General features: G+C 43.3%; 1 protein-coding gene across 1 annotated transcript; it reads right to left on the reverse strand.

Annotated features, from left to right (window-relative positions):
• Positions 1-305: 305 nt before the first annotated feature.
• Positions 306-25,520, reverse strand: Gatm (glycine amidinotransferase). The gene is given in 12 exon segments (NM_031031.3): positions 306-1,351; positions 3,605-3,721; positions 4,386-4,449; positions 6,306-6,470; positions 6,616-6,753; positions 8,317-8,507; positions 9,472-9,667; positions 15,344-15,562; positions 16,734-17,105; positions 24,160-24,234; positions 24,386-24,532; positions 25,372-25,520. Coding segments are annotated over 9 exon segments (1,272 nt in total). The 5' UTR covers positions 16,803-17,105; positions 24,160-24,234; positions 24,386-24,532; positions 25,372-25,520; the 3' UTR covers positions 306-1,238.

Consider the following 25,520-nt stretch of genomic DNA (forward strand, 5'->3'; position numbering starts at 1 on the left):
CCCAGTGTGGAGAGACAGAGACAGCTGGGTCCCTGGAACTCTTGGGCAGTCACCCAGAATACTTGGTGAGCTCCAGAAGAACTCAAAAGAGATCCCGTTTCAACGATGAAGGTGGATGGCACCTGTAGAATGACACCCGAGGTTGACCTCTGACCTCCACATGCAGACATGCGTATGTGCATAACTCCTTACACACACACACACACACACACACACACACACACACACACGAACTCTCATCTAATAGGTACAATTCTGTTACTTAAAACTAAACCAATGAGACTTGAAGCCAGACTCTCATAAAATCCAATCTGGAACACAAAAGTTTATTAGAATAAAAATACATATACAATATCCAACATTAAAATTATTTCATGTCACATGTATTTCTTTTACCTGCATTAGTTTTTAAAAAATGCTTTAAAACTCTATGCCTTAAATAATTTGCATATATGTAAACAAGACAGATTAACAAAGATGCCATTTTACCTGTTAGATACTGAACATCATCAACCTTTAGGAATAGGATCTACAAGTTTCACTCTATTAAACCAAGCACTTCTCTAAGTTTTTGGAAGAAAGGAAGGAAAGAAGGAAGGGAGGAAGGAAGGAAGGAAGGAAGGAAAACCCACTTGAAATGAGGTAAGAGGCAGGACTAGAGTTTAGTACCAAATGGTGACACAAGAATGTTAAAAGCATTCATGGAAAAGTTACTTCATTTTTTTTCCAGTGTTTGCATAGTCTAGGTTATTTAAAAACAAAATTTTAAAAAACATCCAATTATTTTTGAAAAATAGACAAATATCTGGTTCTACTTAGGGTCTGTGTTTTTCTCCTAAGTCTTTGAAGTAATATGAACATTCACAAGTCCACCAAAGAGGAAAAGAAGACAAGGTTAGGACCGACATTTCAAGCTGCCTTTAGGAAAGAAGATTAAAAACAGAGGTAGATGGTTAAATATTAGCGGCCAAGTTACTCAAATGACTAATTTCTGCCCTGGTATACATTTACTCAACTTTTATATTTGAAGCCAAATTGTAAATAACTTTAGGAGAAGAAAGTAAGACCTATCAAAAGTTATCTTCCTTATGTCAACAAAAAGTAACCCAGGTTTGGGAACCCTGTTAAGGAGGTGATTGTTCAAAGCACTACAGTTCATGCATTTATTAAAGCGAGAGAAGGGCCTTGCTGCTTCTTAGGTATATCTGAGGCTATGCCCCAAGCCACACCACGGCCGCTCAGTCAAAGTAGGACTGAAGGGTGCCTCGGCGGCGGACGTCGCAGGTCCAGCAGTGGAAGCCTCCTCCCAGGGAATTGGCATTTCGAATGTTAACCTTAATGGTGCTGATACCTACATTGAAAGAGAAAGACAAGGCCAGTTAGGTAGACCTACATGAAGTTTCCTCTACAGAGAATAAAGTCCAATCACCTGGAAGAATGCTGAAGTTCAGATCCCTCAGGACGGTCCAGTCCACAGTCCTTTCTTCTTGAATCTTTTTATCATAGATTACATTTCATCCAACCCGGCCCACCACTAATATAACATCATCAACAAAAAAGCCAGAGACTGGGTTGTGCTCCATTGACTTCACAAATCGACAGCCTGGGATGAGATAACCTACCTAGTGCTCAAATTAAGTACTGAAAAGCTGACTCTTCATAGGTACAACGAGAGCACATTCGTCTTTTACAGATTAACTGTGCCAGGCCACCTCAAGGAAATAATGAGTCAGACATGTGGTTTAATATCTGAGTTGTATGGTCACTCAGGTACCAGGGCTGACCAGACAATTCGCTTTATCTGGGCGCCGTTTGGAGATGATGTGAGCAGGCCCCTTAACTAACAGTAGACCTTAAAAATTAGACGATCTGTTCTCTGCCGTTTGGGGAGGCAGGTGAGCTGCAGTCACTACAATGCTCACTGTATGGTGGGAAGAACAAGAAGGCATGAGAAAGACTTCCCGAGGTGCTCCCCCTACCTGGGCCTTGAAGACTAATTGTGGAGTTTGCATGTGGGATAAGAAGCCTCTGTGTCCTGTCTAGTTGTAGTATATGCTTCCTGAACTGGAAGGACTCATAGTTACTTGGTGAAGCTTACAGGAGTTCTCCACATTTAACATTTTGACTTTAACTATAAAACTAAACTGTCAAATCAGCTTATTTGGCACTATCCACTAGTTTAAGTTGGGGGGCGGGGGAACATAATGGATGAAAAAGTTGAATCCAAGTAATTTTGTTCCTTAACGAAAGCCAAGGAAACGCAGCTCGAGTTATGGGCACAACCATCAGATTCTGCTCGATTCACCAGGCGATCTTATTTTCAAACCAATTCTACATTACAGATGGATGCTAGAAAAAAGAAGACAATCTTTGGGTGCTGGAGAGATGGCTCAGTGGTTAAGAGCACTGACTGCTCTTCCAGAGGTCCTGAGTTCAATTCACAGCAACTGCTTGGCCACTCACAACCATCTGTAATATGATCTGATGCCATTTTCTTGTGTGTTTAAGACAGCTACGGTGTACTCATACACATTAATAAATAAATAAATAATAAATAAATAAATAAATTTTAAAAAGAAAATAATCTTCTATGGACTATCTGAAATGCAGAGCAAAAAACAACCTGAGTTCAGCAAGTAAGCTGCCTGCCTATATCTGACTTTACCCTGAGGATATGTCAAATGGCTCGCACACATAATCTGGGTCCTTTGGTTTACGGGAAATCATTTCTTTCGATGTTTTCCTCAACAGTATTAGAATCCTGCTCTAAAACGTAAATGGCTGAATAGGAAGACTTTGCCCCAAGTGAAAATCAATCCTGCTCCTTAGAAGTGGAAGGACTGGCTGGCTGGCAGTCACTTCATTGCATTTCAGAACTATGGTAACTGATCTTAATGCATATACATGCCACTTGTACAGTTGTGTCCTTTTAAAGCCCTGTGATTGTTTGGGTATGCTTGACCCAGGGAGTGGCACTATTAGGTGTGGCCCTGTTGGAGCAGCTGTGACACTGTAGGTGTGGGCTTTAAGACCCTCACCCTAGCTGCCTGGAAGCCAGTCCTCCACTAGCAGCCTTCAGATGGGGATGTAGAGCTCTCAGCTCTGCCTGCTCCATGCCTGCCTACATGCATGTTCTCACATTGAAGGTAATTGGCTGAGCCTCTGAACTTGTAAGCCAGCCCCAGTTAAATGTTGTCCTTTATAAGACTTGCCTTGGTCATGGTGTCTGTTCACGGCGGTAAAACCCTTACTTAGACACTCCCCGAAATATGCAATGCAATTACCATTAAATTACTTCTAAAGGACCTTTAGTAATTCTTTGAAGAAGGCAGAGATTCATTTGAATATCAGTAAGTCTCCACACATGGGCACAAGAAAACCACAAGAAAAGGAAAGTTTTTGGAACTCACGACGAATTCCCAATGTTAAAGACTATGCTTGTTAGAAACAAAAGGCAGTAGTCAATTATACAATAACAAGTTGGTTCCTTTAAAGGGAGCAGAAATTGAATTTGATCAACCATCCATCAGACTATGCATGCCTTGTCTTCAGCTAGTGGTGAGTGTTAACACGCGTGACAGCAAGCTTCATTAATCACACGTACCCAGCTTCTCAAACATCTTCTGAATTGGGACCTCATTGGCGTCTACCATCACGCGCTTCTCATCTAGCATTAAGACATTCATGGAGAGCCACTTGGATGACATCCAGAGGGGATGATCTGTAAACAGCAACAACTGTTAAATCACGAGTACCTGTTGCCACCCTTGCTGAGAGCAGTGACTTACCAGGGAAGGATCTGAAGTGACACCTCGGTCCCTTTCCTGCCTCACCCCTCACATGAAAACTCATTTTGCTTTCTTATTCCTTTTTACTACCTTTTTCTTTCTGACAAGTTTTCTCTATGACAACTGAACTTGCAATCCTCCTGCCTTGGCCTTCTCTATGCTGGTATTACAGAACTGTTCCACCATGCTCTGCTTCTAAGTAGTGTTTGTACTACTGGGGATCAAACCCAGGGATTTAAACATGCTAGGCAAGTACTCTACCACTGAACTACATTCCCAGCTCTGAGAATGTATTTTTTTAATTGTAAAACAACATATCTATAAATACTACTACAAATCAATCAATACTCATTGAACATTTGGAATTCATCCTATCTCATTTTAAAAGTCATATCTTGCTTTATAGAATATTTTTAAATTCTGTCTTCTAATTTTATTTTCCATAAAAGAAAAACTCACAAACACATATTGCAGCCTGACTCTAGGTCAGCCACCACTTTACCACTCAGTGGGGAAATGCCGACTCTAGTTTGATAAGACTTGGCTATCTCTACAAGTAAGGATCCTTGATCAGGAAGGATGTAAAAGTCGACATACCATCGGGGATCACAGGTGTTGGAGGGGTAACTATGGTCCATCCTGCTTTCTTGAAAAGATCAATCTGTAAGACCAAACAGCCCAACAGAATTAAATCCACATTTGTTATTTGGTTTCTGTCAGTCCTTATATTTTATTTTTTTAAGATGGGGTCTGCCATGTAGCCCAGGATGGCCTTGATCTTGCAATCTACCTAGCTCAACATCACAAGTAGTTAGAATTCTAGGCATGTGCTGTCATGCTCAGTTCTCCTTATCATTAATAACTCTTTTTAGCAGCTCTTTGTCTCCTCCATTTCCAAAATAAGGATGTAAAAAATGTTTAGAAGTTGATGATTTTGTTCAAATTCTAATTTAAATAGCTGTGGATGCCTGTATCAGGTCTGTGCAAGAATGGGCTGTGGACAGTGAGCCAGGGATGGAGAAGGGATCCAGGGGACCCAACCTTCCTGATACCACCAGGCTCCAGTGGGTAAGTTTCAAAATTTCAATCCAGATCACACAGATGGCCCTGATTAAACCAAATGGGTCACAAAACCAACCCCAAAGTCAAAAATCTGGGAAGGGACTGGCAGGAAGAGGTTGGGTTGAGAAGAGAGAGTTGAGGAGAGAATGCATTGTATGTCCGAAGTTGTCAAAGAACAAACTTAATTACATGATGTGTGTGTGTGTGTGTGTGTGTGTGCGTGTATGTGTGTGTATGTGTGTGTATGTGTGTGTGTATGTGTGTGTGTATATGTGTGCGTATATGTGTATATGTGTGTGTGTCTGTGTGTGTATATGTGTGTGTGTCTGTGTGTGTATATGTGTGTGTGTATGTGTGTGTCTGTCTGTGTGTGTGTCTGTGTGTGTGTGTGGTGTGTGTGTGTGTGGTGTGTGTGTGTATGTGTGTGTGTATGTGTGTGTATGTGTGTATGTATATGTGTGTGTATGTGTGTATATGTGTGTGTATGTGTATGTGTGTGTATGTGTGTATGTGTGTGTGTGTGTGTGTGTGTGTGCTTGCACGTGTGACATCTTTTCCTCCCAATGAGGCTGTCAGGCAACAGAACTATTAAAGCTTTTCAAGTTTCAAAATTTAAAACTCCAAAGACACTTTCCTCATTAGAGAAAGTTTAAATACCTCCTACTTAGTTCTAAGAGAACACCACTGTGATGGTGCCCAACTCGCAGTCTGTATGGTCCGCAGTTCCATCATTCGGCACGGCCATGAGTAAGGACAGATGTGTGGTCTCAGAGCACCACAGTTGCCACTCGAGATCCATTTCAAGCCATCTCTATGTACAACCACACACTCGCTTAGAATATCAACACATTCTACCAAAATGAAGCGGATCACCCTGGTCAATAGGTGTGAAAATAAGGGATAGAAACGAACTGTGCACAGCACGGCAGTACTTTTTTGAGAGGCGTCCTGAAACCTTGCAAATAACTCACTGTCTAGCTGGACTGAGAGGCAGCAGACAGGAGACAAAAGGCTGAGGGAGGTAGCAACTGAAGCTTGGCAGATCTGCTCCTCTCCAGAGATCAGGCTCTGTTGAACCTGCCCCACTTGAAGGGGAAGACACCTACTGCTCTTTGGCATTGCTCTGGCCACACTGAAGTCACTTGCTCATAATCTTGTTGAGCCACAGTTGGAAACGGTATGGAAATCACCGGTATGGAATAATAATGTAGTCGGACACAAACTCCATGCTTTGACAGCAGCAAACAAAATCTAAGTCTGATGCTTCTATACTAACCATCAAAGAGCAATGCAGATTTCTGCACATTGACTATCTTATAAATATACCACGAGCAATTCAAAGTCTGATATCAATGCCACCAACCAGTGCTAAATTTGTCAAGAAGTGCCAATCTTTGGTTTAAAACAAAGTTGCTAGAGTCTTTAGCGTTTCTGGTGCACTAAGAACTTCCCTACCTGATGGCATGGACGGTCAGGGTTGGAGAGCACAAGACCAGGTCCAATGATGTTGAAGGTGGCATCAATATGCATTGGATTGGGGTCTTTAAACGAGATGATATGCACTCTGTAGTCTGGGGCAAGATGCCTACGCATCCACTCGATGCCCAGGTAGTTTGTAACCTGAAAATAAATAAAAAAAAAACAATCTTTAAAAGATTCCATTCTAAGTTTGGAGAACCAAAAGTGTGTAGGATCTAAAAGCTGTTAGTTCAGGAATAAAGAATGCAATGACGTAGGTGAGATTTCAGGGCCAGCCTTCAGCAACCTGGCTTCTCTGCGCAAAAATATCTCTTCCAGCTCGAATGAAGTCAGCAGCATCAAAGCAAGGCTCGAACTCGGTTGTCACGAACTTCCCCTGAGCGGCCAATTTGTGTCTGTCTTCCACAGAATGGATGGGATAGTCCTAGTTGGAACAAGAGCGAACACACACAGTGCATTTATTCTTTTTAATGAACTTATTTACAAGGATATACACAATTTTAAAAATTAGCTCCATACCACCATTTCCCAAATTACTAGCAATCAACTCTTGATTAAAACAGCCATTGAAAAGATATTGGTCTGTGATGATCAATTCTAACAGCCAATCTGATTGGGTTAAAGAAAGCAGAAGGAATTAATGAAGCATATCCCTTTTAGTATTTCCAGGAACAATTAGATTATGAAGGGCTGTACCCTAATCAGTGGATTAGTTCTTTGATCAGTCATAAGATCGCATTACTGAGCGGTGATGACAGTTGGAAGGTGGGGCCTAGTTGGGAGAAAGTGGATTCCTGGGAGTGTGTCCTGGGCAGGGCATTTATTTTGTTCTAGTCTCTTCCTGTGTCCCCTCTCTCTTTTCTGTCTGCCAAGAAGTCAAACATCTCCTGGATGCTTCTGCCAACATGCCGTTCTGCCAAAGCACATGGGTGGGGCCAGCCAATGAAATGCACCAAGGCACCAAACAAAATAAGTCCTTTCTCACTTAGATTCTTTCTCTCAAGTACCTTGCCATAGCAAACAGAAAAGTAATATAAACAAATCAAAAACAATAAAACCACCAACACAACAAAGTATAAAACCAGGCATCAGAGTAACTTCCTGCTGCTCAGAAACAAGTAGCTCAGGGCAGTGACAGATTCTGAAGACAGCCCACGACACATGTGCGCATGCGGGCAGCTAGTTACAATACCGAAAGCCAATGGGATGAAGTCACCCTGCTCCTTTAAAGAAGGAATTTGGTCCAGAGCCCAATTCCTACCCTAGAATGAGATGCCATGACTCTTCCTGCCAAATTTGGATCTGCCTAACTTATTTTTTTTCATTTCTATCTTTAAATACCTAGAATAATTTTAAAAAATTATTTCTATAAGTGATTTTTCTATGACTATTAGTTAAGGACATGCACCCCTTGTATTTGTGAGAGGATTAGTTCTAGTACCTCATAGATACTAAAATCTATGGAAGTACAACTCCATTACATAAAATTGTACAGCATTTACATAGGAACTATGCCTGTCCTCCTACCCTCTAGAACATCTTTAAAGTAGTTCTAATCCTCAGTGTAACCCAAATGTGTAAATCATCTTACTGTGATTCTGGCCTAGACTCCAGATAATTTTGCTGGAAAAAAGAGAGACTTTAGTGTAAAGATTTTTGTGATTCCAGCAGTGAGCAGCAATGTGCCCTTAGGATGAATTCTTTTCCCTGTGATGAAATCATACCACTCCCTTCTAGAATTCCTCTTAGAATATATATGATTGATGATATATCCTGAGCCCAGGACTGGGTCCAGAGTAAACAATGAATGCTAGCTACTATTACGGCTGCTATGACCACTAACATTTGCTGCTAGTTTAATCTAAACATAAACAGTTAATAAAACTGCAGGTATATAATATGTGCAAAGTATCAGAGAAGCTCTTCTTATCCTCTGCGGATAAGTTGGAACAGTCACTGACAAGCTGGCCTCTATCTAGGAACCTACCTGGTCATACAGTTCGTCAGCCATTGTGGGCTTGGGGGCCGTTGTCCACTTGGCGCCACGGTGGAAGTAGTCTTTGATAATTGACCTGTATGCGCGGTACTCAAAGAAGCGTGAGCGCCATGCCATGGGAGCCTCTATAATCTCATTCCCCACAACCATCAGGATGTCTCGAGGCATCGCGCTGTATAAACCTATCGGACCAAACAGCCCCGTGGGGACCTCGGTGACTCGAATCTCCAAGACATTCAAAGCATGTATGATATGTCTTTATAGAACAATTTTACTAACAACCTTGCATGCCTATATATTTATATAAAACAGGGCAAATGCAGTGATATACACTAGAACGGATTGTTGACAAGAATTCCCTGGTGGGTGGTGATACCAAGCAAAAATGAAAAGGAAGAAGTGAGAGGAAACTTTGAGCCACCAAGCTTTTTCTACTTATACATTTCTGCCCCATCTTTTAAGAGTCAGAAACTGAAATTTTAATGGGTGGTATCACATGATAAAAACAAGGCTAAGATCATTCTGAAAAAAAAAATTAATTATAGAACTCAAACACAAAAGCAGTTGAGATGTAATGGCAGCTTAATAAAGGGAATGTTTCCATTCTCCCCTAAAAAAAAGTGTGTGTGTGTGTGTGTGTGTGTGTGTGTGTGTGTGTGTCTGTGTGTGTGTGTGTGTGTGTGTGTGTGTGTGTGTGTGTGTGTGTGAGAGAGAGAGTATGTGCACTTCTGGAGGCCAGAAAAGGGTGTCAGATCCTCTGGGGCTGGAATTACAATTTAATAAAGCTTCCTGATGTGGGCCTTGTGAACACTGAGCCCTCAGGTTCTCTGCAGGAGTAGTGACTGCTCTTAACTGCTGAGCCATCACCCCAGCCCCTCTACTTCCCTTTTAATGTCTGTTGTTAAGGAAGATCAAGGACAGCTCGCTGTTCTTATGTAGAATGTCTACCACACTTACAAGTTTAGAATGTGAGCATCTCAACCATATCAAAACGAACCAGATTCTTCCTCAATAATCTCCAAAGCTTCGAAGGACTTGTAAGTAAAACAAAGGATTTTTCTAGAAACCCACAGAGCCTTCTCTTTCTATCCAAGAAGGGAATGGAAAATCAAGGCTCTGTCACATTGCTTTCTTGACAGCACTGACCTGTAGACTCAAAATCAGGAGTCTTATACTTCAGTGACCAGTCAATGGGGTCAGGCCGCTTCACGGTCACGCCTTCCATTGATAAAATATTGCACATCTCTTCGACCTCGGCAACAGCCTTCTTCAGATGATCTTTGGGAAAATAAAGACCTCCATTTTTCTGGTAAAACGGCCAGTACTTTTCATATGTATTGGCCTAGAAGCAGAAGAAGTAAGCAAAAGCATTACAGGAGAACAATGCAGCTGAAGGTAGGTTCACAGGCTATGGACAATTATTTGTATACATGAGAGGGACCCAGACTACAGAGATCCTGTGTAGAGCTGATCCCTAGCCTTGAGCTTGCCCATCTTTGCATAGATACCCAGGATTTGTTGAATGAGGATATCTAAATCATTGTATTTTTAAATTTTGTTTTCACATGTGCGTGTGTGGCCAAAAGAAGCCAGAAAAAGGTGCTGGAGTTATAGGCAGTTATGAGCTGTGCTAGACACAGGAGTTGGAAACTAAACAAGGGTCCTCCGGAAAAGCAGGAAGTGCTCATGACCACTGAGCATCTCTCTCTAGCCCCCAGAATTATCCTGATACTTTGAGGCCTTTGATCCTTCCACCTCAGATCTTATGCCCAACCCCTAATAGTCTATCTGTCCCCAGTACAGGCTTGGACTCTTCCAGGCCAAGCTTCAGAGACAAAACAGGATGTAGATACTCCTGTTATAGTGTCTGAATGAGACAAAACAGAACAAGCAAAGCAAAGTAAGAGAATAAGAACCCTACACTAAGCCAAGATCCTAAACTATCTGCAAACTCCTGAGTTCTTTCAGGAAAACGTTGCTTCAAGAGATCTTTGTGGGGCAAAAAGATATTTTAACTGTGTTCAGATTAGGACATGTTCTCAAAGGTGATTTACATGTCTTAACATGCCTGGCTCGCTTTCTCATTGGATGGGATTTGCATTTTACAAAACTGCGCAGAAATGGAAGTTAGGCTGTGTGGCTTGTCTGTCCGTGTGTCTCCCACTTCACAACTTCCTCCCTCAATTCTCTCCAATGCAATTTCATGTCAGTTCAGGCCCTTTGGGGAGAAAGTGATTTGGTACACAAGTTCACAGAGTTTCATTACTATAGAAGCTAAGTTTTTAAAATCCTTCCAAAGGTTATGAACAAAACATAAAAATCAAAAAAGTTTCTATTAAGACTGTTTTAAGTTATTAATCAGTTTAAAGAAATTTCCTGGGCATGTGCTTGCTGCATCTTATTTTAAAAAGGGGGCCAAAAGGTTAAAGACTCAGGTGCACTGGAGTCCGCATAGTTTAGCTAGACGTCCACAGCACTTGGCAGTTCCACTTAAGAGACAAACACTCAAACACATGGCCCTTTCCCACGAAGGACCAAGCTCTGAGAAGTCATTTGCTCACTTCCTACCTGAATAAACAGGGCAAGAACTTAGCCCTCTGACGGGAGAGTGTTCCAAACAGAGTCAGGGGCTTGGCTATGTCTTATAAGTTTGAATATTTTCAACTTGACATATAAAACTTTCTAAAACTACAATTATTTATTATGGTTCTTGTTCTTAAGGAGTTTTGGTTTTGTTTGCTTGTTTTGAGTCAGGGTCTCATCTTGTGACCCTGACTAGACTGGAATTCCTAGGTAGACCAGGCTGGCTCAGATCACACAGACACCTGCCTTCCTCTGCCAAGTGTTGGGAGTCGGGGTGGATACCACCACACTCGGTGTTTCTAATAGTCCTGTTCATCAGGAGTGAGCTAAATTTCCAGATCTTTAATCTCAAACACATTTTTCTAGGTTATGCATTTCTGCTATCACATTTACCTCCATCTGATAAATATAAAATATATGAATGCAATCTGGTCTCCAGTTAGGCTGGGACCCAGACTGGATACAGAACGAACTGCAAAGCAGATCTTTCACATTTGCAGCTGGGTTGTTGGTGAACTAAGGTCCACGGAGCAAATCTAGCCGGGCTTCTTATTTTTCTAAACAAACAGTTAAGGGGGCATATCATGCTTTTTCCCCCCAGTGCCTGTACTCCTGTTAGAGTGGCAGGGTGGAGAATCCAAAAGCCTCAATGTAGACTCATGTTCTCTGCAAAGCCTGAATCATTTATTGTCTGTCTGATCCTCTACAGAAATAAAGTTAGTTGGTCCCCGTTCTGAATAACTTGATTTTTTTGAAGATCTATGAACAAATAGGAGGGCTCAATTTCTGATCCAGGGGGAAATGTTATCGGCACTAAACATTTGCGTACTTTTATGGCTAATCCACTCTTAACAAAACTAAAAACCAAAACAACAAGTAGTTTTCTACGCCTAGGAGTTCCTTCAATAGCAGCTAGAAACCGAGGATAATAATGGTTCTCTTCTTCCCTTCTCTGACACATCCTGGCACTACTACCCATCCATTCACCAGGCCCGTCTTCTCATGCCGGGCACATCTTCTACAGTCCACTCAGGGACAAAAAAGAAGCCTTTGACAATCCAACACTGAATCGCACAGCCATGTCATCTTGCCAGACTCACTCCAGAGTATCCGGCGGGAGCCTCAAAGACAACCTTGCCTTGGTATGAAACACTAAGCCAACTATTTAGGGAGAAAAATGTTATTTGAACAGATGTGTGTGCAGTTTATAGTCTGGCGAACGCTGGACAAAGTTCAAATGATCAGGGAAAATTACATTTCCCAAGAAAGAGTTAGAAATTGTTTACTCTTCCTTTTTAACCTTGCTAATGAGTTAGTGATCATTAACCAAGCGTTTCCAGGTAAGGAACACTCCATTGTAGCACATGGTGTCTTTAATAACCTGTGGCAGAGATGGAGTCGCAGTCCTGGAAACACTGTAGTCCCCGCTTCCTAAAACCTCTGTGCAGAGTCTGTCTGCCACATTAATTTTCAAACGCTCTCTTCAGAGAGCTAAGAAATACCGATAGACGAAAATCTTTTATTAATCTGACAATAAACTTGTATTTATAGTAGTAGCCTTAATTAATAGTCTTTTTAAAGTCCTCTATTAAGGGCCTTATTTTTAAAAAAAAAAAAAAAGACAAAAGCAACTATTCAGTAAGTTTTATGAAAGAAAAGGCCATTGTGTTTTTGAAATGGTGCTTTCTGACAACACCTTAAAAAATCCCCCCACACATATGTCTTGAAACATAGTTTAAATTCTATTCACCTAGAGAAACTCTACTACAATATTTATCATTTTTTTCTTTTTGAAATGAGGTTTTGCCACATAGGCTAGGCTGGTCTTGAACTCAAGATCCTGCTGACTGAATCCCCTGAGTTACTGGCATTATAAGCATGTGCAGCCAAGCCCAGCCATTATTTTATTTCTTATTGTTCTCAAGAAACTTATCTGTGATCCTGGGTCTGGTGGCATATGTCTGTCACCCTAGGGTTGGAAAGTAGAGTCAGGGGGGATAAGGAACTCAAGGTCACCTTTGGATGCACAGCAAGTTTAAGACAAGCCTAAGCTTCATGAGATCCATCTGTCTGTCTGTCTCCCTTGTAGAGAATGTATAGATCTTCTATTTGCTTTCTTCTCCCTCAATACCTAGCAGAGTTTGTCACATAAAACAGAAGTAACCAGGAAAGTACAAGGAATCACTGTGGCTAATCCTCAACTATCGCACTCCAGCATAGTTTTGTGATGTACCTGGCAAACTGGATTCATAAAACTACGACCTGTAATCTCCATATTTTGTGCTTTGCAATGGGTACCTTTATACCTTCAAGCTTAAGTCTGAGAGGCAGTCTGCAATCTTCTCAATGGGAATTCTGCAGGTCAAGCAAGCAGCAGATGAGACTAGTTCTCCAACGTTTATCAAATACTTCAACACAAGCCTCTTGACTTTAATGGCATTCATTCCACAAGTACTTTAAGCTACAAAGTCTAAAGTCATAAATCTGGTGACAAATGATGCCTGAGAAGTCTGATTCCATAAAATTACATGGTAGTGGGGATAGAAAGTTGGTTGAGTGGTTAAAAGCTCTTGATGTTCTTCCAGACGACCTGAATTCGGTTCCCAGCTCAGAACCACATGTAACTCTAACTCCGGGGGATCTGACACCCTCTTCTGGCCCTCACATGCATTTGCACAGGCACCCGCATGTGCACACACACAACGGGATACACACACAAATTAAAAACAGTTAAGGTCAGACCTTACAAGTGTATAATGGTCAAGGACTGGTTAAGTGATAAACTATTTTCCCAATCAAAATAGTCAGGGATACTTCTTTTCAAAAAAAAAAAAAGAAAAGAAAAGAAACACTTGGCCTTATTTTATTTTAAAATATTAGAATAGCATATAAATCAATCTGTTCATCAAATCTCAAAGGTATGTTCAGAACAAGAGGAAGAAGCGTTTGCTGTGCCTGCCAGGTTTCACTTTAGAACTGCCTTCCTTCAGAACGCTCTGTAACTGCCAGTGCTTGCCCCTTAGCTTTCCTCGCGCTTCAACTGCCTTGCCAGCTTGGTGGCATAAGATACTTAGGATCTGCATGGAGATATAGACATGATATCTCTCCAAACAGAAATGAAGCTTCTTTGTGTCGGTGTACTTCTGGTGATGGAGACGCTGTTACAGATGTATTTCTTTACAAATGAAAATGTAAGTAGGAAGAACTCAAGTACACTCAAGATGTAATAACTCATGACGAACAAGATCGTAGGAACGGCCTACAAAACGGAAGGGACCATTATGTAGCACATCGCCTGAACACTAGCCCACAAGGACCCTGGCCATAAGAATACTACAAATAAATACAGGGAGTTTACTTTAAAGAGGAATATAACACATGTTGCCAGGAAATTCTGGAAGGAATCGAGAAAGGTGCTTGGTAGCCTGGGAGTTGCAGAAGGGAGTGCAGGAAAATGGATGAGGGACACTGGGGTGGGAACAAAGGCATGGATCCTATTGGTCTTTCTCTGCTACAAATGCAAGTAGAATACTCCAAAAGAAGGAAATGTAAATAGAAATGAATATCTGTTATAGTAACACACCTCTAAGATGAAGCAATACGTAAGTTGAGAGTCTTGGAGCTGCAAAGAGGCAGCTTGTGAAGAAACCTGAATGCCAGGAGGGCTTTATCTTCAGTAATGGAAGGAGAGAGTTGGGAAAGCAGAGGAACCATGAGAGCACAATAAGTCACAGGATCAAATGTGTGTTTGAAACAAGTTGCCCCAACAGCAACTGGGATACAGTCTGGGGAGGGGCCATTGGGAGCGAACAGTCTGGGAGGGGATGAGCTCCAGACCTGGGGGAGAGGGTGAGGCACGGGGCAAGCTTCCTTTCCACAGAAAGGATTAGATTCTTGATGCGGAGGATGTGACTGAGGAGAAATCAAAGATCGCTGGAGTTTTGGTTTGATTAAACAAGACTGACAAATAGTAAAAGGAAGAGATGAAGGCTTTGGCTTAGAGGAGAACAGCAACTGAAATTCTAGCTGTGCCAAGTGTGAGGTCCTGTGGCAATATCCGATGGGGAGTTCCTAGTGTAGATCTGGATGAGATGGCAAGTGGGGGACTGGTCTGGACTGGAGTGAGGAGGGGCCAGAAGCTGTGAGGATGGCTCTGAGTACTGGGCAAAAGTAAGACCAGAGACTACGACGCTGTGAAGGATAATATGGAGGAATAACCAAAGAATAGCTTCCCCGGAAAGTTCTGAACTCCTAGAGAGGTTTCAAGAAGGAAGAAAATTGTAAATACCAAATACTGAAGGTATCATGCAAAATACCTTAAAAATCACTCCCCTGCCCCAGTGGAGTGGAAGCGGTTTCAGAGGAGAACGGTTAGCAGAGTTCAGGCTGCAGACGCTGAGGACCTGCTTCTAGACCCATGCTACTCTGGGCTTACCTTCACCTCCACTGTGAATGGTGGGACACAGGCATTTTCAGCTCTGCCCACTATCACTTCCTCTAAAGGGTCCCATTCGTTGTAAGAGGAGACAGGGCAGTCCTTGGGCAGGGGGTGGGTGGCCTTGTCTTCAGCTGCACAGGAATTTTGGGAGGAAGCTGTAGCTGCCTGGGTGCTCTGGAAAGTTCGCTGCACCCATCCTGTTAAGGATCCTCCAAGCTTACAAACAAACAAACAAACAAACAAACAAACAAACAAACAAGGTGTGTGGTTAAAATCAGAATAACACAGATACCTACTTTAGGAGACCCCAAGATATTGACTATCAGAGGGGGTTGGGGTGATTAAAAAAACACATAACTTTTTGTTGATTATAGACTGTTTTTGTTTGTGTCACATGCTGTAACTTTTTTAAAACTCCCAGAAAGATCTGGTTCCCAGACACTACTTTCCCCATCTCTATTTCAAAGTTTCTGCAAACTGACTTTCAGAAACTTTCTTAGAAGATAGGCCATCCTCTTCCCTGAGGAAGTGCCCAGTAAGTCCCGGCAATGTCCAACTGAAGGAGAAGTCTTTCTTTCTTGGTCAGGAAAGTTACCAAAACTGAGCTCTTTTTTACTGTAAATAATAACATGGACTCTGTAAAGACCTTATCTTCCAGAACAAGCAATTCCAACGCTTTTTAACCTCTGACATAACCTCTGACATATACTTCACTTTTTTTTTTTAATTTTATATCAGAGAATGACTGTCATCTGTACCATAAGGATTAACCCAGACAGGCACAGAATTTAAACATTAAAAATCAATCTAAACATGTTAAAAACCTCTCCCCTCCCCGAAGCCCCCCCCCCCGTCCCCGTCTGTCTCTCTTTTAATGCAGGCCTGTATAACCTAGAGAGAGAAGATTCCCTCACCCACCCCATTGTGCAAACCTCACCCCGCCCCCAAATCTCTATCAGGCTGTTAAAAATCCCCCTAGAGGGGGCTGTAGGGACCCAAGGGTGGAGACCCAAAACAAGAGCGCGAGTGACAGCTGTTCAAGAACCAGCTGCTGGCAGAACTCATCTGCCAGAGCTATTCCTGTCAAGGAGCAAGGGAGGGTCTGCAGGCATGGGCTCGGATATCCCAAGGAAGCAGAGGGCCTAGCGGAGCAGCGGGGTGGGGCACAGGATGGACTCATTCCAACTCCCCCTGTAAAGCCCGGGGATCCATGTTTCAGTTGGAGCCGGCCTGGAGGCACCTTTCATCCCTTCACATGCATCTTCCCAGAAAACGACCTCACTGGCCACGGAACCCAGACCATGCCACTGTCCTGCTGGGGTGTCCAGCCTCCCTCTGGGCCCCACCCTGCACTCCGCAGAGGTCCCGAGGCCGCGTAGGCACTCACCCGAGAGCCGATGTAGTGCACCGCCTCGGCGCCTCGGCTGCCGCCGCGCAGACACCGCACCCGTAGCATCGCCCCGGTTTCTGCTGCTGCTCTGTGTGCACAAGGTCCTAGTCGCCAAGCTCGCGCCAGCTCCCAGCCTGCGGCCGCGCGCGCTGCTTTTGTAGCCGAGCCCAGAGCCCGGCCCATTGGCTGCCAGGAACAGGTGGCCGTGGCGTCCGCGGGTCACGTCCCGGGGATTGCCCTTTTTTAGTTCGTGCCTCCCGGACAGGCTCGGGTCAGCAGCCTCGAAGACCCACAAGAAGGCTGGCTGTCCAATGCCTGCCTAGCCGAGACGATTCGTTTGTCTATCTTGTTGGAAGTCCATTTTGCGACCTGAATGGGCAAACCCTAAGGATTTAGTTTAAGTTTAGATGTGTGCACTGACCCAGAACTCCAAGTAAACGCTGAGTGAAACGACCCGTGTTAGTTTCCAACTTTTGAGACCTGATCCTGTGTAGAACACTGACCTTTTCAAATGGTCTTTGGCTAGGTGCCCCTGCTTTGAGAAACTCAATTATGAAAACAGACAGATAATAATAAATCGGAAGTAATAAGGGAGGGTTGCAATTAGCTTCTCCTTTCGAAGCACATCTTCAAAGGCTCCTTTCGACATGACTTGGGTGCTCGATTGCAAAGTAGTTCCCTTAACTGGATTAGTAGAACTAAAACTCGAGAATAACATGTCACTTCCTAACAGAAGGGGCAGATTTGAGTACTTCTTGCCTGTCTGTGTAGTCCAATCTGGCTTCCGTCCCTCCATTGTCCTGTATCCTGTGATTATAGGCATGTACGATGAGCGCAGTAGGCCTCTCTGTGTTGTGTTTTCTAGAAACTGAGAACGGTAGCATTGATTGTCCCTGGTTCATGAGCTAGCCAGAAACCAAAATAAACAGTGCCGGGAAAGTCTAGGCGGCTCTAAGAGTTGTATGGTGAAGGGAGCCAGTGAGTCTAGGTTCCTATCTTAGCTCTGCTCCTAAAATGTTGTGCGGCTTGAACTCACAACCCTTGACCTTTCTAATGAAGGTCCTTCTGCTAGTGAGGGCTTTGGGGAATCGCAAGAATTTCTCAAAACTTAAAAAAGCACTTTTACCCAATAGAAGGACACAATCAACTCTGGGGGCTATGTCTCTGGGTATACTTAGGGTGACCAGCCATGTACCCTTGTCAGTAAAGCAATTTAAAAAGATGGTCAAGGTTAAGGTTATAGTTTATTAGGGGGGTGCTCACCCAGCATGCATTTTAAAACAGCCAAACAACCAAACCAATCAAACCAAACCGCACCACAAGCCCTATAGACCCGGCACAGGGGCTCAGTCTACGTACCAATTCCCAGGCGGCTTGTTCTATCTGATACTCTGTTTCAAACAACTGCGGGCAAATTCACACAAGAAGACTTTCACTCAGCTTGGTTTCCATTCTGTCAGAGATCTGAAAACACCGCCTATCCTTTATTAAAGACATTTTTATTTTGAAAGTGTAGAAGTGTCTGACTAAAGAGCCTCTGACTAGAATGAGGTTAGGGTGCCATTTAGTTTTAGATCATGGGAAACCCTTAGAGTCAAATGGACAGACACCTTTATCTCTTGGAATCCAGGAGGGAAACAGAGTAGGAGAGAGCTAGCCCCGCACAACAGTCCTACAGCTACAAAAGCAAATCAAACCATCCTCCCTGCACTTTACTATTTTTGAGGATTTAGAAAATAAAATCGGGGGGGGGGGGATGTAACGCTGGAGTTCAAATAAGGTAACTAAGGTATCTTTTTACAGCTAGAATGCATAGGAAAGGTACAACACTATTATCTGACTCCTAATGGCATCCTGCTGTACTCTGCCCTGCTCAGCCACCACCAGAGACGCTTCCGCGGCAGTAGAAGGGAACAAATACAGACACCCAGAGCCAGCCATTATGCAGAAAATGAGAAACCTCAGAAAACTTGGTCCTAGATGGAATGGACCGGGAGGTGCGGGGGGACGGGGCACTGAGACCCTAGATGGGAAAAGAAATCCATCAAATCCCTGTCTTCAAGGCTCTACAGAAGAGGAGGCAAAAGGAGTGTAAGCCAGAGAGAATGGAGGACACCGGGGAAACTGCCTTTCTTTTCTTCTTTTTCCATATAAATGTAAACAGTAATTAACAGTACACGGGTCCCTCCATGTGTACTCTTTGGTTGGTGGTTTAGTCCCTGGGAGCTCCGGGAGGTCTGGTTGGTTGATATTGTTGTTCTTCCTATGGGGTAGCCTGTTAGAGCTGTCTCCTGAGAGGCTCTGCCAAAGTCTGACAATACAGAGGCAGATGCTCACAGCCAACCATTGGACTGGCAACTGTATGTCTTTTTTATTGGATATTTTATGTATTTACATTTCAAATGTTATCCCCTTTCCCAGTTTCTCCTCCAGAACCCCCCTTCACATCCTCCCTGTTTCTATGAGTGCTCCCTCTCCCACCTCACTGCCCTGGCATTCCCCTACACTGGGGAATCGAGCCTTCACAGGACCAAGGGCCTCTCCTTCTATTGATGCCAGACAATGCCTTCCTCTGCTACATATGTAGCTGGAGCCACGGGTCCCTCCATGTGTACTCTTTGGTTGGTGGTTTAGTCCCTGGGAGCTCCGGGAGGTCTGGTTGGTTGATATTGTTGTTCTTCCTATGGGGTAGCCTGTTAGAGCTGTCTCCTGAGAGGCTCTGCCAAAGTCTGACAATACAGAGGCAGATGCTCACAGCCAACCATTGGACTGAGCACCAGGACCCCAATGGAAGAGTTAGAGAAAGGATTGAAGGAGCTTTCAAACACAGCAGGACTGATGCACACAGGAACTCACAGACTGTGGCTTCATACACAGGACCTGCACAGGTTTAAGCCCTGAGTCCAGCCCTGAGAGAGGAGGTATATACAAGCACCCATTCCTAACCTAGAAGCCATCTCTAGTTGATAATCATTTGCAAAAGAAAAACTTAGTTTTCTCTAGTGGGGTCTCACAAAGCACCTTTAATGACAGACCTTGTGCCCAGAGCTGATGCCTAACAGGAAACAAACTCAGTGCCATTGCCGGAGATTCCTTGTCTCATAATTCTTTGTCTGGCCATTATTTTTGTTTTGTCCCCCTTACAGTTCTTTCGCCTCTATACACACTACAGTTTCCACTGTTGTATTTTTATAGGATTTCTGAGTGTAGGAACATGTGTAGGAACACATGTGTGTGTCTCCATATCCATATGTGTTTATTGTGATTTTTTTTCTCCTGGTGGTTTGTTTCATCCTATTCCGGTTCATTTATTTTATCTCATTTTATTGTTATTTTTTAGATGCCTGTTTGTGTTCTGATGAGAGAGAGAGAGGAGAGAGAGAGAGAGAGGAGAGAGGAGAGAGAGAGAAAGAGAGAGAGAGAGAGAGAGAGAGAGAGAGAGTGGATTTGGGTGGATGAGAAGTTAGAATGGGTCTGGAAGGTGATGGTGTAAGCAAAACCATAATCAGAGTATATCGTATGAAAATAATCTATTTTCCATTTTTAAAAAGTATTATTTATGATGCATTAAAAACATTTCTTGGCAAGGATACACGGAATGCTAATAGCTTACATTGTCTCCAGTTAGCTTGGTAATAAGGTGAGAATTTTTCACTGTAAACCTTGTTGTAGCTTTGAATTTTGATATATGAATGGATTACCCGATAAATAAAAATACACGTGAAAGGCTGCATTTAACAGCAGAAAGATCACCAACACAGAGTTTGAAAAGGAAGCCAAGTGGATGCTCTACTACATTCTAGTAATCTGTCACAAGCTAAGTGTGAAATCAGAATATTCGCGTCCCTGAAGAAGTGGAATCTATTGACAAGAACAATTCCTCCAACTTTTGAACTCCCAAAGCAACCGTCCCCTTTGACGAAGATGGAGCAGGGGAGAAGGGAGTCACCCAAGCAGGCCAAGACTAAGAGATCTAGAGCCTGAAAGATAGGGCCTCCTCACAAAGTATCTAGCAGTGCGTGGGTTTCTCTGTGGGAATCTAGTGAGCCTGTGTAGCTCAGTCTTTCCTCTCCAGTAACCTCCTCCTCCTCCTCTCCTCCTCTTCCTCTCCTCCTCCTCTTCCTTTCCTCCTCCTCTCCTCCTCTTCCTCTCCTCCTCCTCTCCTCTTCTTCCTCTCCTCCTCCTCTCTTCCTCCTCTTCTTCCTCCTCCCCTTCTTCCTCCTCCCCTTCTTCCTCTTTCCCTTCTTCCTCCTCCTCTCCCTTCTTCATCTCTTTTGTACGTTTTCTCCTTTTTCTTCTCCATTGTCATGGCTATCGTCTTCTTCTGTGGCGCTAGGGATCGAATTCAGCCTTACATATGTGATAATCAAGTACTTGACTTCTGAGCTATATTCCAGGTCATTGTTTTTTTCTTAATGTTGCCTTTCTTCCTTCTTTCCCCTAATCAATTTGAGGAGCTAATGAAACCTCCTTTCTGTAGCCATCCTCTGTAGTCATCCTCTTTACCCAATTCCCAATAATCTTCCAACTCACGATATTCTCCCCTGGAGTCTACCACTAGTCCAGTTTTCTTTCTGTAGGCCCTAGGCTCCTCGAGGACAGGGAGCCTGTTTTATCTTCCACTACACTCTGAACACTAACACAGCCCAGCCCTCAATCAATTGTTCAATGCTGAAATCCCAGCGTTGATACCTTACCATCTTTTACTTCAAATAAAGCTTCAAAAGCTCGCGGGGGCAGCCTCTGCACTACAACCTTGCAGATCCACACAGGATTTGTTTCAGCTCTGTATGGCTATGTTCTGACTGTTTAGCATCTCCTAAGGATTTGTCTCAGCTCTGCATGGTTATGCTCTAACTGTTTAGCATCTCCTAAGGATTTGTCTCAGCTCTGCATGGCTATGTTCTGACTGTTTAGCATCTCCTAAGGATTTGTCTCAGCTCTGCATGGCTATGCTCTAACTGTTTAGCATCCCCTAACGAGGAGGGTTTTTTCATCAGGAGACCCCTGCAAAGAGAAGCTACATGAAGGTCAACTGCAGCTATCTCTATGCATTAAACTAATCTCAGCTCAAGCCAGCCTTCAAACTGATGCAGTCCTAAGATGACAAGAGGAAACAACAGTCTTTTCCAGGGGACTTTCTTACATCTTTCATGTTGGTTTCCAGGAATCCGCTAGAATTCCAGTACACCAAACACTTCCCCCTCTTACAAGTCAAATGCAAACTAAACGATGGCGGTAGTATCTTGATATCAGAGTAGGCAGCAGGCAAATCCCTGCCCTTGAGTCTCACGCTCAACTCTGCCTGCAGAGTTAGCCAGGCACTTGACCAGTTTTCGAAGGCCAGTTCATTTGATAAAATCCACACAGCATACGTACTCCTCTGTTCTCTCTCCCATCTCACCCTTGCAGCCCAAAGTCTTCTCCCACTCTGATTCTTCTTCAAGCCGACTTTCATTTTTGTTTCTGGTCTCGGTCTTTAAAAGAAAATACTCTAAAGCAAGAACGAGATTTAAATGATCGTGCTTCAGAGAATATTTCAGGGAGTTGCAACACATTTGACATAGGACAAAATACTTGACTTTCCAATGAACAAATACATTTTTCCTTAGTGAATGTTTCCTTTTTTATTTTTATATTTAAACATTTGTCACTTATTGTGTGTGAGTGAGCACACATTCCAGGGATATACACATGGACGGAGCTCAGAAAACAACCTAAGTTTCTTTTCTTTTACCACATAGGTCCCGGGATTTGAACTCAGGTCATCAGGCTTGGCAGCAAGCCTCTTTACCTGCTGAAGAACATCACCTGCCCCTGGAATTTTCTTAAGTGGATGAATAAAGTTACTATTTAGAATAAACAAATACCATTATGGGGCCTCCTTCAAGAAGGAGGTTTACAAAGAGATTTCTAATTACCCAGAACAACTTAAATATCAAAAGCTAGTGCCTGTCTTGGGCTAGAAGTGCATTAAGTAATCTGTAGTTCTCTGACTCTAAATATCTTGTGTACTTTCTGCATGAGACATTATTACATTTGTAATCAGAGAAAGAAAACCCTAAAAGCTGCTTTGCTTTAGACACACATTTCCTTGTTGTCAGTGATATTTTCCTTTGCAGCCCAGCTTGGACAAAACTGTAGGCATCGCCCTGGGAGCAAGCCTCCCACGGCCACCTGGCTCCCCTCGGCCCACAGGCTCTTCTGGAGGACAGGAGATTAGTGTGGGAAAGTGTTTCTGCCTGGCTCCTGTGCAGTTTGCCGGGCTCTATGAGCTGAGAATTAGCTGTTTCACTCTTGTGTCTCTCATAATGCTACTGAGCAACTTTCCAGATTTATCGTTCCCCCAAATAAGATTTTCTTTTCTCCAGGAGCGCATAACATCCCTATCTTGGGCAATGGCACAAAAGAAGAAAGCTGTCCTACTCTTCTCTCCACCTAGGAGGAAAAGTGGCAGAATACCTCCATAGCCATTTCCCCGGGCTTTAACAAAAACCTGCACCAAGTTATTCAGAATTTGTAAGCTTAGTTTTAAACTTTTGCTTAGGAACCCTCAATTTCCACTTCTACTATTATCCAAAATTTAAGGGCAGAACAAAATATGATGTGGACAGATTTCAAGCCCGCCGATCTTCCTGGCAAAGGCTGCTGTGACATCATGGGGTTAGTTAGCTTCCTGACCAGCTTAGCTCTGTAGCAAGGAAATATCAGGACTGAGAAACCCCTCAATTGTGGGGGTAGTGGGGGTGGTGGGGGTGGGGAACCGAAACACTCTCTTGTTTTATTCAAAGACACTCAAGACTAGTTTTTCTTTGCCCTTCCTTTCTGGTTACAACTTTTGCCTAGTTGTTTAATTTTTTTTTAAACGACGTTAAAACAAAACAAAATCTTTAAAAGGAACTGCCTAGAACATTCCTTACTCTGTGGCTTCTTTGATGGTCACAGGAGGTATCCACTACATCAAACAGCTTAGGGGAGTAAAGGACTGGAAGGCAAGGAGCAGGTCAGCAGCTGGAGGGCCTCAAACATAGCGTGAGCGCTCCAAACCCAGGCCTTCCCAGGAATCACATGATACTTCCTTGCTCTACATGGGGTCCTGGGTCTTCATTACTCCCAGCTCTGGTCAACTCTGGGCTCCTTCTATTATGAGCTGGGGGGAAGGAGAAGGGAATTTGCTTCCCCAGCCCTTACAGTTGTAATTTGGTTCAAAAGCTGAATGCCACCCACCACTCTTCTCCTACCCCTCGTTTCTCCTATAGCCTTGCCTCTTCTCTGCTGGAGTCAGCAGGGTCAGAACTGGCCTTCGAACTCTGTGCATGCTAGGCTTGAATCCTTTGTAGATGGAGTAGGAAGCTTAATATGGGGTTGTGAGAATAAGAGTCAGGTGGACTTACAGACAGCCATTCAGCCACTGGGTACCTACTGGGCAGTGCTGGGCCTTCAAGGCGCTAAGATTTAGGATGCAGAGAGCTGATGCAGTCGTTCTGCAGTCTTCTCCCTGGAAAGGAGGCAAAAAGAGCACTCTGCAGCATACCAGTGGAAACAGTGGCTGGACAATGACTTGCTTAAAGTAGCATGTGAGAACTTAGTCCTATCTTCATTTTAAGCTAGCTTATGGGTAACATATTAAAATCATAAAATGTACCTACCATTTAATTATAATTATGTCAATTATAATTTTACATTTTCTCCCTTGATCTTGCAAACTTCAACATTCCTTGATCGTACACATTACTTTTCATCAGGTTGTTGTAAAGAAGGTCCTCTTCTGGAGCTTGATTCCTCCTGAGTTGTAGCTGGGGGTGTGAGGACAGCACCAATGTGTATCTTATCAGACTGCTTCTGGTCCTACTTTCTCTGACCTTCAAGATCCAAGCCACAGCACCTAAACTGTTTTCATGTAAAGCTAATTGAGGTCATGAAATCTACCTTTTAAATCATGAAGTTAAGCCTATGATTCCCAAGTGACAGGTACTGCCCATATAAGGCTGTACACGACCACTGCATACAAGATGGCCTGCCTGAGAACTCTGGAGAAAAACCTGAGAGAGAGCAGGCTGCATGCCAATCTAGAGAACTGATTCTGGCCATGCTGGTCCTGTCACTTAGCCTGGGAACAGACACGCAGCCTGTGGAGGCCAACACACACAAACCAGTTACTCATGGAATCTTTTGAGCCGTAGGATTTCAGTACTCCATCGTGATGTTTTTGAAAGCATTGAGTTTGCATTTCGAGGAAGTATTTAACTTTTTTATGATGCCATAAACCGATTTGGCCAATTTCATGCAACACTCCCTACTCTTTTTCTAGCAAATGGCAACTTGAGTGTTATCTTATACCAGATACCATCAGATATGCTGTGTTGCAAGCTGTGCAGAGCTGTGGGTGAGTTCATTTCCTTAGGCGATCACACACACGCGCGTGCGTGCGTGTGCGCACACACATAAACACACACACACACACACACACACAAACACAGTTGATAGCATGAATTATATACTACTCCTCAGTATTTGTCATCATAGCAACAAAGATCACATTGGAGTTACTTTAGTCCACATGGATTTTATGCTTGCTGATAGAGCTATAAGGAATAAAGAGGAAAACCTCTGCCTGCTGTCTGAACAGTTTTACCTGAGTACTGTGGTAGGCACTGTGGCGGAGTGAAACAGTCCAGGACGGTGGCAAAGAGTGTGGCCTCAGGAGCTAAATCGTCCAGTTCTGCAATGTACTAGCAGGATGATTTTACCTAAACCACTTAATCCCTCAGCACCCCGACTCAA

Source organism: Rattus norvegicus, chromosome 3, assembly GCF_021556685.1.
Source record: "Rattus norvegicus strain SHRSP/BbbUtx chromosome 3, alternate assembly SHRSP_T2T, whole genome shotgun sequence".
Lineage (NCBI taxonomy): Eukaryota > Metazoa > Chordata > Mammalia > Rodentia > Muridae > Rattus > Rattus norvegicus.